Source organism: Dreissena polymorpha, chromosome 7 (genome assembly GCF_020536995.1).
Source record: "Dreissena polymorpha isolate Duluth1 chromosome 7, UMN_Dpol_1.0, whole genome shotgun sequence".
In the NCBI taxonomy this organism is placed as follows: domain Eukaryota; kingdom Metazoa; phylum Mollusca; class Bivalvia; order Myida; family Dreissenidae; genus Dreissena; species Dreissena polymorpha.
In genome coordinates, this window is record NC_068361.1 from 10,165,622 (window position 1) to 10,179,495 (window position 13,874).

General features: G+C 36.2%; 2 protein-coding genes across 5 annotated transcripts in view; both read left to right on the plus strand.

The window, feature by feature from the left end:
* The first annotated feature begins 1,502 nt into the window (after window positions 1-1,502).
* The window catches only part of LOC127837007 (uncharacterized), a 78,645-nt gene continuing 66,273 nt past the window's right edge, over window positions 1,503-13,874 (plus strand). The window contains exons 1-3 of one of the 4 annotated variants that reach the window (XM_052363701.1): window positions 1,503-1,897; window positions 3,196-4,208; window positions 7,425-11,601. In XM_052363701.1, coding sequence (XP_052219661.1) covers window positions 1,563-1,897; window positions 3,196-4,208; window positions 7,425-7,780 — 1,704 coding nt within the window. In that variant the 5' untranslated portion in view covers window positions 1,503-1,562 and the 3' untranslated portion in view covers window positions 7,781-11,601. Of the gene's footprint in view, window positions 1,898-3,195; window positions 4,209-7,418; window positions 11,602-13,874 lie in introns of those variants that run through there. The other 3 variants (XR_008029038.1, XR_008029039.1, XM_052363700.1) reach the window with 3 other exon arrangements.
* The window catches only part of LOC127837009 (E3 ubiquitin-protein ligase TRIM22-like), a 6,960-nt gene continuing 6,478 nt past the window's right edge, over window positions 13,393-13,874 (plus strand). Inside the window, exon 1 of the mRNA XM_052363703.1 lies at window positions 13,393-13,525. Within this exon, the coding sequence (XP_052219663.1) occupies window positions 13,413-13,525 (113 nt within the window). The 5' untranslated portion in view covers window positions 13,393-13,412. The remainder of the gene's footprint in view (window positions 13,526-13,874) is intronic.

A 13,874-nucleotide genomic window follows, 5' to 3' on the forward strand; every position in this document is an offset into this window, starting at 1 on the left:
TTGTATACGCTCGAAGGGTCGCATTATGTTAAGGCGCGTGCGTCCGTCTGTATGTGTGTATGTCCGTCCGTCTGTCAGCAATTGTTTGTGTATTAGATCTTTCATACTATACTTCGGATTTAAACCAACCAAACCTCGCACGCATGATTACCATGCTAATCAGTTGTGCATGAAGTAACATAAATCAGGATCGGTTCTGTAATTCCAGAGTTTCGAGCCCTTCACTATAATATTCTTAAATGCCTTTGGACGTATATTGTGCCGATCGGCGGTGCTCTTTTTTTCAGGTCATATTTGGAAAACCCCTTAAAATTAATTCCTAAAACTAGCTAAAACTACCATCCAAAAGATTACCATCAATTGAATTGAGACCTATGGTGAACCGCCATGCAGAAAACGCCATTGCCCTTTGTCATAGTTTTATCCTGCATTATCCCACAGGAACTTGAAATTATATTACTATAATTCTATACGTCTGTATGTTTTTGTTTGAACATAGCCCCTCCCTATATAAAATAATATTTTGTTTACACGTTGCTGTCTTATGACGGCATTATCTTTACTAGTTGGACAAGTACAGTTTACCAGATAGAACCACGATAAGCATGCTTTAGGAATGAAGGCTATGTTACCGGGGAGCTATTTGCCTCTTCCAGCACAGTATGGACAGTCTTAGGAGAGACAAGGATTGATAATCAAGTCAGTGCGACCAAAGAGGTATCCATAAGTTATTTTAAACGCGTCATGACATCGCTAATATATGTTGGTCAAAGTGTGACCCCATCTTAGCAAGTTAGTCCGCGTGACCCATTACTTACCAATTTCGGATCGGAGCGATAAAACACTTCATTCATCATGAATTTCTTCTGGAGAATGTTTTGGCTAGTCATATTTGTCGATGTGTTATTGTCCGACAGCCATGAGTCTGTCTTGAACAACCAGAAATACAGGTATTTTGAAAAAATAATGCTCCGTGACCCCTGTTTATCGGCAATATTTTCTGTTACCCAGACACGCGGTTTCATTTTCTGAGCAAGATGGGCATTAATCAGCAACATAAGGTGTCACCGATCATGTGTTTTTCATATGGCACGGCTCTTATACATAGCATTCTGTATTTCATTAAGTATTATACAATAAAATACCAAAAAAACTCACCTGAAGCGACGGGCGGCGCCAATTTCCAGAACCCCTTTTTAGCAAAATTGTCACGTGGGATACCTACCCTGTTTTTTTTCCACATCTATGTAGAAAACTGACGTTAATACTGTCGATATATGATCAATCTGTTAACCGCGAACCATTAACCCATTAATTTTATGCCTAGCGTCTGTTAACCTCTGAGGCTGAATGTTATATAAATGTGTCATGCAACTAGATGCTACAAGTTTTATTTAACAAATAACCCAACCATCTCAATACATTGAAACACCTTACGCAAACCAAATGATATAAATGGTCGGCCTTAAATCAGGATCGACAACTCTGTATATAAATATCAATTCGAAAGCTGACACAGTATGGATATAGGGAAATCGAAAGTGTAACAAAGAAATAACAAAATGGCTGCGTCGTTAGAATCATCCCAAAATACAGGATCGGATCTCTTTTTTGATGTATGTTGTTCTGTCTGCGAAGAGGATGGAATAAATAAGGAAGGACTATTTCACTGTCAGAAATGCTCGAAAACATACTGCGATGAATGTGTGATAATGCACAACAAAGTACTGAAAAGTCATCCAGTAACATCAAAATGTGAAGGTGACAACTTGCCTGTGTCCACCATGTTGGATGATACCCTAGAGTTATGCGAGGAGCACAGGACGGAGAAACTGACCATGTTCTGTGAAGATCATGAAAAGCTGCTCTGCCATGTCTGTCATCTCCGAAATCATAAGTGAGTCATTGGGTGGCAAGTCATTTAAGACCAAATAAAATAATGATTGTTACATGTACTGTAAATTGTAATACAGTTTTGGCCAATAACAATATTGAGTGGTCGGACAATAATTGTTTCCTTTGTCATAGTCCGAATGGGCTATAAAATACCACGTGTGCTTAAAGGGGCCATCCAACAGATTTTGGCATGTATTGAAGCTTGTCATTAAATGCTTTATATTGATAAATTTGAATATTTAAACTTAAAATCTCCAGTAAAAGAACAAGAATCAATTTAAAAAATGGAAAAAGTAACCCTCAACAGGGCTCGAACCACTGACCCACTTAGTCCTGAAGTAAAAAGACTCCCACCTAAACCACTCGACCATCCATGATTATGCTTATAGCGGATGCATTTTTAACCTATATAAGCAATCCTCGTTGTATCCCAAAATAAAACGACAACAACAGAACTTTCCAAAATATTCAATTGTTACGCGTCGCACAACTACTACTACTACTACTACTGCTACTGCTACTGGTACTGCTACTACAACTACTACTACTACTACTGCTACTGCTACTGCTACTACTACTACTACTACTACTACTACTACTGCTACTACTACTACTACTACTACTACTACTACTACTACTACTACTTCTACTACTACTACTACTACTACTACTACTACTACTACTACTACTACTACTACTACTACTACTACTACTACAACTACTACTAGTACTATTACTTCTACTACTACTACTACTACTGCTTCTAACTCTACTTGCTTCTGTTGCTGCTTCTTCTCTGTAGTATAAAATAATAATATATTCTAATTTTTATTAGTGTATCTAAAACTTTCACTGCAATTATTTCGCCAGCCGCTTTGTCAGAGGACATTGGCATTTTCGTTGTAAGAACTTTTTTTTCCAATAAGGCAGGCTTTCATCCAACGAAGTTTTATGATTATACATGTACCTTATATTACGGTCAAGCTATCCTTGAATTGTTATTACTATAATTATTATTTATTTTATTGTTTTCATCACTTATTGTATGATGATTATAATTATCGTTATATCATCATAATTGCCACATTGATTATAAACAGCACCTAGTGTATATACAGTATCTAAATTGTCAATCAACGCCATCAGTAGTAATACGGTCACATCATCGAATACAAATATAGCATTTGTCAAATGATCTAGGACTTGAAAATGCATGTCTTTTTTTACTCAATTGTTTACGTATTGAGTAGTAATATATGAATATTATTTGTTCATCTCAATGCACATTTCTCCTTTTAGACAATGCAGTGAGGTTGTTCTGTTGGCTGACAAGCTTAAATCATCTACACAGCGTATGAATGTAGCTCAGATGTCGAAAACAATGGAACAGTTGCAGAAAAGTTTACAGGATATGGTGGACAGAGAAAAACAGAACAAAAAGTCTCTTAAAGCTTCATATGATCTTGTTCTGAAAGAAGTACTTGATTTACGTCGACAAATCAACGACAATTTAGACCTGCTTCAACAAAACACTTTAAGAGAATTGGAAACAAAACATGCGAGTGCAAATGCCTCTTTAGAAGATCATCTCCAAAAATGCTTACAATTTATTTCAAAGCTAAAGGGATTCGGCACCAAGCTCAAAGGCAATTTGCCACCTGAACGATCGTTTATAACTTTCAGAAAATGTCTTGATCATACTGCTGCAGCAGATTCACTCTTGAACAGCATGATAAATAATAATGGCGCTGACATGAAACTCCTGCCAAACAGCGAATTGCTACAATGTCTTGCAGACTGCACTGATCTCGGGAAAATCACCAGTCGCATAGGCGAGCCAAAGCATAACGTTGATCCAAACAAGATCATCAGCATTCATGAGAAGTCACAATATAATGTTCACACAGCGACTGATAGCCGCGAGAGTTCCATAACTGGTATATGTGTGACGTCCAACGGGGATCTCGTCATTTCGGACTTCAGCAATTGTTGTGTGAAACTTCTCAACCAGGCGTACAAGGTGATAGATCAAGTAAAACTTTCTACTACTCCGTGGTCCATGTGTAACATTTCCTCCTTCGAGATTGCGGTGACTGTAAGCGAATATTATGCTGATCGCGGGATTCACTTCTTCCAAGCAGATAATGAAAAGATTACACAGATAAAGGTTCTAAAAATGAATCATGTATGTTACGGAATAGCGTATCACGATGCAGGACTGTTTGTGACTTCCGGTACTGCGCTGTACCAATACACAATGGATGGACGTTTAGTAAAGAAGCTATACGAAGATACTTCTATAACATCCAAAGGTAACGCACGAGAACATTGTACTTTTTCGATTTTTATCCCCACGCTTTTTGAAAAAAAGCTGGGGATATTGTGGTTATCTCCGCCGTCCGTCCGTCCGTCTGTCCGTCCGTCCTGGCCACTATCTCCTCCTACACTAAAAGCACTAGAACCTTGAAACTTACACACATGGTAGCTATGAGCATATGTGCGACCCTGCACTATTTGGAATTTTGATCTGACCCCTGGGTCAAAAGTTATAGCGGTTGGGGTGGGGCCGCGTCAGAAATTATCACTCATTTTTTTAGGTTATTTTACATTTACTTCTTTATTTCTACACCGATTCACTTCAAATTGATACTGGACCTCTCTTATAACAATACGGTCAATCTCAACCATGCATGGCCCCATTCCCAACCCTGGGGTGCCCCGCCCACATAGGCCACACCCACCAAAAATTTCCATTTACTATAATTTTTTCATTTCTACACGGATTCACTTCAAATTGATACTGAACTTTTGTTATGACATTAGGGTCAATCTCAACTATGCATGGCCCCAATCCCAACCCTGGGGCGCCCGCCCACATAGGCCACACCCACCAAAAAATTCCATTTACTATAATTTTTTCATTTCTACACGGATTCACTTCAAATTGATACTGAACTTCTCTTATGACATTAGGGTCAATCTCAACTATGCATGGCCCCATAACCAACCCTGGGGCCCCGCCCACATAGACCACACCCACCCAAAATTGCCTTTACTATAATTTCTTCATTTCTACACCGATTCACTTCAAATTGATATTGAACTTCTCTTATGACTATACAGTCAATCTCAACTATGCATGGCCCCATTACCAACCCTGGGGCGCCCCGCCCACATAGACCACACCCACCCAAAATTGCCTTTTACTATAATTTCTTCATTTCTACACCGATTCACTTCAAATTGATACTGAACCTCTCTTATGACAATACGGTCAATCTCAACTATGCATGGCCCCATTACCAACCCTGGGGCCCCGCCCACATAGACCACACCCACCCAAAATTGCCTTTTACTATAATTTCTTCTTTTCTACACCGATTCACTTCAAATTGATACTGAACTTCTCTTATGACAATATGGTCAATCTCAACTATGCATGGCACAATTACCAACCCTGGGGCGCCCTGCCCACATATGTCACACCCACCCAAAATTGCCTTTTACTATAACTTCTTCATTTCTACACCAATTCACTTCTAATTGATGATGAACTTCTCTTATGACAATACGGTCAATCTCAGCTATGCATGGCCCCATTACCAACCCTGGGGCACACCTAGGTCAAACATTCGGCGTGGGGATACGCGTCGGCCTCTGCCGCGCCATTTCTAGTTAGCAATGCTTTGCTTTTGCACATACTATTTTTATTGCGTATGGATGAACATTGTCTGCAATGACTATGATAAAGATCTGCGCGTATATTACATGAACGTGTCTGTTTTTTCATAGGTGAAGATTAATGTTCTGTAAAGTTTTAAATTTCGTGTAGAAAAAAAATACAGTTTTGTTCAGTTTCGAAATGAAAGATTTAATATTGTCAAACCGTTAAAAAAAAACGACATGTATTCAATTAATCAAAGTTACTGTAGCGGTATAAGGTGATTTATTTTATTTTATTTACAACACACCTAGCCCAACACAATAAGTGTCACGTCAGATCCCGATTTATCAAAAGTTGTTAAAATTAAGTATAACTGGTATTAGTCGTAATACTCTTTCCAATTGATGGTGTTGTATAGAATATTTCCAAATTTTGTATTATGCCCCCAGAACATAGTCCGTTAGTTAGTTACCTAGTGGGTTAGTTAGTCCGTCCGTACGTCCGTTCGGATGAGTTTCCGCTCAATAAGTCAAGCAATTGTCACCAGATCTTCACCAAGCTTCATGAAATGTGTAAGGCAATAACATCTAGATCAAGTTCGATATTCGGCCAAATGAACCCAGACACTCCTGAGTTACGGCCCTTGACTCATCGTAATTTTTTTCTTTCTTGTTTCCGCTCAATAACTCGAGCAATGGTCATCATATCTTCACCAAACACCATGAAAATGTGTAAGACAATAACATCTAGGTAAAGTTCGATAATCGGCCAAATTGACTTAGACATTCTTGAGTTACTGCCCTTGAATCATCGTAAAATTGTTTTTTCTCTCTCTCGTTTCCGCTCAATAACTCGAGCAAGTGTCAACAGATCTTCACCAAACTTCATGAACATGTGGAAGGCAATAACATCTAGGTCAAATTCGATAATCGGCCAAATTGACCCAGACACTTTTGAGTTACGGCCCTTGAATCATTGTAGAATTGTGTTTTTTTTCTCGTTTCCGCTCAATAACTCGAGCAAATGTCATAGGATCTTTGCCACACTTCATGAAAATTTGTAGAGTCATAGGATCTAGGTCAAATTGATAATCAGCCAAATTTACCGAGACACTCCTGAGATACGGCCCATGAATCATCGGAAAATTGAGTTTATTCTCGTTGCCGCTCAATAACTCAAGCAATTGTCATCGGATCTTTACCAAACTTTATAAAATGTGTAAGGCAATAAAATCAAGGTAAAGTTCGATAATCAGCCAAATTTACCCAGGCACTAATGAGTTACGGCCCTTGATTCATAAAAAATGCGTTTCCGCCCAATTACTCAAGTAATTTTCATTGGATTGGTTTGGTCACCAAACTTCATGAAAATGTTCTTGCGCAAAATTATGTGTATGCCCCTGAAGGACAGTGATCGCACTGTCCGTCTGTTTTTCTGTCTGTCCGTCCGTCTGTCTCTCCGTCACACTTTTGCGTTTAGGTTTAAAAAAATGCTGATTACTCCTATGTCGCTTCGATGTAACCTTCATATTTGGTATGCATGTGTGTATTGACAAGGCCTTTCCATACACACACAAATTTTGACCCCTTTGACCTTCACCTTGAACTTAGTGTACGCGTTTAGGTTTCGAAATTTGCGTTTGGGTTTCGAATAAGTGTTTTTCGGGGGCATATGACTTCCGATGGAGACAGCTCTTGTTTAACGTATGTTTTCATTTAAATTAAGAACTTTAAACGATGAACAGTTCGCATTTTATTGTTATTGCAATAAGTGAGCTCAAGCTTATCTTGATTAAAAAAAGAACACATTTTATTCAATAAGTCGGTCCCAGATTGTGAACGTTGTATTCACTGTTCAGTTGTAGGTGTTGGGATGAGTCCTGATGGGAGGAGTATCTATGTGACGGATAGCAGCAATGGAAAGCTCCTCACACTGACCAGGGATGGAGAAGTCACAGCCACGCTACAGGATCCTGCATTCAAACTTAGTTTATATGTCACGTGCAACTTACACGTGGCAGCCACAGGACATGTGTTTGTCTTTGGTGACAAAACAATAAGTCAGGTTTACGTGGACGGCAAGAAAATTCTCAATACCATAACACTTGATGTGCCTTATACTGGATCTGTCTACTTAAATGAAGATAAACGAAAGTTCCTTATTGGAGTTCGGAACAATGACAACATCATTAAGTTCAAAATAAAAACAAATTTAACTTAATTGACATGTACAAATATAGAGCGTAGTTACGAGCATTAAATATTTAATATCACTAGTCATATATGAACCAAATTTATGTTTCAAAAAATTATTAGACTTTTTTAACAAAATAAGATTTATTATTTTCAAAAAGAATTTTTTTAGTTGTACATTAAGGACATTTACGTAGGGCGAGTAATTTACGTTCGTAGTACGATTTCAATCTTATTTAATAAATGGGATATTCTTTTGAATTTCATGTTTGTTTGGTTTGTTTTTAAGTTTATAGACTTAAAGAATACGTGATGTATTGTGTACTTATTTCATTAAGATTTTATTGCATATTTTCTTTCGAAATGTGTCTTAGATATCGTTGATACAGTCACATTCGGTACATTCATAGACATCAAAACACGGAAACAATGTTCCCCGTGCGAATGTGGTTTGAGCAATAAAGATTTTTATTTAAAACTCATGGACACAACATTGCATACATATTTATGTGAAAAAGTGTGAAGATAATAAAATCACAATCACTTGATTCTAAATAAATATAATAATGTACATACAAGTGAGAAAACGTTGTATTTCATAGGAAGTTTTATGTTGGTCAGTCAAAGTAGAAACAAAATAATCCACGATAGTCTTAGTTGTGAAGCCTTTGATTACTAAATTGTACATACAATATTTGAATCTATACTGTGTTTAAGTTATTATTATGTATGCGTTGAAGCACAGGTGGGTTTTATAAAAAAAATATTAGCACTCTTGATAATATTTTTGTACTGCATGGTCTTCTGACACAGTTATTTAATCAAGGAAAACAGCTTTATTGTGCATTTGTGGATTTTAGTAAAGTAAAGATTACGTAGTCCGAGAAAACCTTTGGAGCAAACTTATTAAACTAGGGTTACCAGGCAAAATTCTAATATTGTAAAATCGATAAACCCTTCTGTTAAATCTAGAGTAAAATACTGTTATCAATTAAGTGAAGATTTCGAATGTAGGCTAGGAGTCCGGCGATGAGATTGCTTATCGCCGTTTCATGTATTTAAATGATTTAAAATCAGTGCCCGCTGAAAGTGGCTTAAATGGTATAGATGTAGATAACTTAAAACTATTTCTTGTGTTGTATGCAGATGATATCATTATTTTTGCAAATAACGCAGCGGAATTGCAAAACAATCTAATTTATTTTATGAATATTGTAAACGCTGGAAGTTAGAAGTGAACAGCGATAAAACTTAAGTCATGATATTCAGAAAAGAAGGGCGGTTGCCAAACTATATTTCTTTTCACAATAATGATATTGCAATTGAGATTGTTACTAAGTTTAATTACGTACCTTGGTGTCGTATTCACAACTGGTGGTTCGTTCTCTGATGCACAAAGCACATTAGTGGCCAAGCCTTAAAGGCTATTTTCAAGATGAACAAATACCTTTACAAATATACCGACATTACTGTGAAACACAGATTAGATTTTTCTGATATACTTATATCACCTATTCTTAATTACGGAAGTGAAGTTTGGTGTTTTGTCAAGGGCGCTATAGAACGTTTTCATATGCAATTTTGTATAATTCTGCTGGGTGTTAAAAGAAGTACTCAAACGATTTTGTATACGGCGAACTTGTGCGTCTAAACTGTCAAACAAGTAGATATTATAACAATATAAAATACTGGATTAAAATATTACATACTAATAGTAATAAATTCAATAAAAAAAGTTTACCTTGCATTTTTAAATGACTGCGAAAGATACCCTAATAAAAAAAAGTTGGTGTCCCTACTACGTGATTTGCTAAGCACACTTGGCTTTTACGATGCCTGGTATTTCCAGGATGTCGGTCACGATACTGTGTTTCTTGGAGCTATTAAACAACGACTTACAGATAATTGTATCCAAACCTGGAACGGCCGATTGGTAAACTCTAGTAGAGCTCTTTTTATAGGAATATAGCATCCTTTCAACTTCAACCATATTAAGTATAAGGTTATATTAAAAAGTATAGATTTAGCGTTACTAGGTTACGAGTATCCTCTCATAGATTAAGAATAGAAAATGACAGATGGTTTAAGCCCAACCCTACGCCTGTTGAGCAAAGGACACGTATTGTTTGTAATCGTCTAGAAGACGAATATCATTTAGAGATTAAATGCAACTTATATACAGATTTCAGATGTAAATATATACATTCATATTACAAAAACAGACCAAATATGCAAACATTTATAGAAATAATGTCTTACTATAGTGAATCTGTGTTAGGAAAACTAAGTGCTTTTGTCTATGACGCTTTGTCAGTTAGATCAACGAAAATGTATGTGCCCATTTGATGTATATTTACCCATTAACTAGCTGAAAAAATGTAAACTGCTGCTGTTTTTTTATTTTGTATGTGAATGAAATCCTGTATAATGAGTATTTTTGTGTGAGTTCTTGTTTACGCCTTCGTAGTTTGTTTTGTTGAGTAAATGTATGTTAGAAAAAATGCATTGTGTAATAATAAGTAGGATTACTCTTCTTAAATTAAACGTATTTCATCTATGTATGCTGCCGACTATTTGCTTTAGCTGTATTATCAGCTGTATTTTGTGTGCGTTTCTTGTTTTACCCTCTTTATGTTTTGTTTGTAGAGTAAATGTACGTTAAAATTAATGCAATATGTATTAATAAGCATAAGTATGAGTTCTCCTCTTAAATATTAGTATTACGGTTAATATGTATTTCATGCTGTAAATCATTTTTTGACACTACTTATGTAATTATTATTTTAAAAGTTGTGTAACCCTCGCCTACTCATAATTTCATGTGCTTGTTATAATCATTTTTATATGCCTATTACTGTAGTTATTATATTGCTTGTACTAAAATGTGTCCACATGGGCCATTTGCATTCTGGAAATGATGTAAATAAAATCTTAAATCTATATATAAATCTATTTTAGTGAATTAATAAGTAAACTTTATACAAATATATTATTGTAAATTATTCCTGTAACCGAATAAGTAAAAATTGATACATCTGGATAGTAGTTGTGAAATAAAAAACAATTTAGAAGCTTTTCAATTTCAAACGAAATATTTCGAATAAGAAGTAAATGAAAAGTTTGTTTTTACAATTTAATATATTGCTTAATGAATTGTGTTTACAGATTAAGTTTGATTTTCGTCTGATTTCGAAGATCGTTACCATGAACATACAAGTCTGCATAAACAGCTGTATACACCACATGTCAAAACAGCTGTATACACCCCATGTCAAAACAGCTGTATACACCCCATGTCAAAACAGCTGTATACACCACATGTCATAACAGCTGTATACACCGCATGTCGTAACAGCTGTATACACCACATGTCATAACAGCTGTATACACCGCATGTCATAACAGCTGTATACATCCCATGTCATAATGTATCTATTGGATTCGTTCATGTGCGTACTGCAGTCTTGTCGCTGCTTTTGTCATCTGTCCGAGACTGATGTCGTTTCTACTCAGATGGTAACCCATTTATGCCTAGTGGACTCTCCCATCCTTCTAAATTGGATCAATTTATTTACAAAATTAGGGATGTCTAGTATATTTATTTCTATATTTAGAATATTTATTACAGAAATTCCTTTAAGCAAACAGCGCACAACCTGATGACGCCGCAGCGTCTCATCTGGGTCTACGCTGTTTGCCAAGGCCTTTTTCTAGACGCTAGGCTTAAATGGGTTAAACATGTATTGTAATATTTTGAGTTCTTGTCAGGTTATCACATTGATACATTATATTCTTGTTAGAATGATTACACATAAAGTTAGATTAAGCCTAAATAAACTTCCATCTTCATGTTTTTGTGTAATTGTATATTCAACATAAATTGACCGTATGTTTAGAATACCCTTTTTGTGTTATTTCGATTGACTTAACAACATGCTTAAAGTGAAAACAAAAGTATGCAAACAGCTGAATTATATTTGAGCGTTTATAATTGAACACAATAATTAAATATTTATAGTATTTTATAAAACAAATCTTAAGAACATGTGATAATCATTTCAATAAATTGTGGTTCGTCTGCTCAGTTTAAATCAAACCGAGTGCTGAGCACTTCAAAATGTCATTTTATCCACTCTTCAAGTTTAATGTACATGAACACATAACATTATTTGTTACAATCAATAATTAATTTGCGTTTGGATTAGTATTAAATATATATCTCTATATTTAGCTTGGTCACGCGGGTATGTCTGTCAAATGTATGCTTTAAAACAATGTTAATTTTTGTAGTTAATCTTGTACGAAAAGTTGTTTCGGTTAATTGTACACTGAACGTTTTTTTTGCTCCTACATTTATTGAATTTATTTAATGAGTAATACAGCTACTTTCCTGAAATTTGAGCATATTTAGGTAGGAACATATAGTATACACTTAGGATTCCACATAAGGACATTTGAAGTGTTAAAATCGGCGATTATACTGGTATTTTCCAAACTTTTCGTCTATTTTTGCGACATTTATTTCAACTTACCTCTCTTTGTATTTTGTTTTCTTCAACACTTGTCAGTGCGTGATTGTGTCTATTCCTATAAGATCGGATTACGCCTTCTCAAATTCGTGTTAATATCGGTCAATTTTCTCGAGCGCTGCTATACTTAAAGCTGGTGTGTCGATTTGTTGATAACAGTCACACACTTTGCCTACAATCAATAAGCGGTATGTAAACAATTATTAACGCGTACGGTGAATGAGCCGCGTTCTGAAAAAACTGGGCTTAATGCATGTGCGTAAAGTGTCGTCTCAGATTAGCCTGTGAAGACCGCGCATGCTAATCAGGGACGACACTTTCCGCTTTTATGGAATTTTTAGTTTCAAGGAAGTCCCTCCTTACTGAAAATCAAGTTTAGGCGGAAAGTGTCGTCCCTGATTAGCCTGTGCGGACTGCACAGGCTCATCTGAGATGACACTTTACGCACATGCATTAAGCGCAGTTTTCTCAGAACGCGACTTATATTATCAGAAGACAGCGGATCAAGGAAGGAGCGTCTCCGGACATTCTGAGCACACAACCTTACAAATTACACAAACAGGCATCTAAGGTACCCGCCCCTAAAAACAAAAATCGCATTTTGTATCTTCTGGAACGGGCCCTTATTCACATCTGCATTTCCAACTTCTCGCATCCAGCTAATATCAGTACCATTAATCTCTGAAGCTGAATGTTATATAAGTGTGTCATGCAACAAGATGCTACAAGTTGAATTTAACAAACACAACCCAACCATATCAATACATTGAAACACCTTACGCAAACCAAATTATACGAATGGTCGGCCTTAAATCAGGATAGACAACTCTGTATATAAAGCGAAAACTGACACAGTACTTCGGTAGCATGGATATACGGAAATCGAAAATGTAACACAGAAATAACAAAATGGCTGCATCGTTAGAATCGTCCCAAAATACAGGATCGGATCTCTTTTTCGATGTTTGTTGTTCTGTCTGCGAAGAGGATGGAATAAATAAGGAAGGACTATTTCACTGTCAGAAATGCTCGAAAACATACTGCGATGAATGTGTGTTAATGCACAACAAAGTGCTGAAAAATCATCCAGTAACATCAAAATGTGAAGGTGACAACTGGCCTGTGTTCACCATGTTGGATGATATTCTAGAATTATGTGAGGAGCACAGGACGGAGAAACTGACCATGTTCTGTGAAGATCATGAAAAGCTGCTCTGCCATGTCTGTCATCTCCGAAATCACAGGTGAGTAATTGGGTGGCAAGTCATTTAAGACCAAGTAAAATAATGATTGTTACATGTATTGTAAATTGTAGTTAATACAGTTTTGGCCACAGGGATCGTTAGGTAAAGAATACTTTATTATACTATATACATATATACAAGGGATACAACTGTCAAATTTCCTGCACAACATCATGGTCTGAACAATAGCAAAAAAATCGCTTCCAAAAGCAATAATTACACCAAAAAACTGTATAACAACAGCTCAGACATTTATCTATCAGATAATAACTATGTTTATAGCAGTAAAAGTGTTCATAGTTGTGTTTGAAACGAAAGTTTCATGAAAAACGGTAACATTTTCGAAATG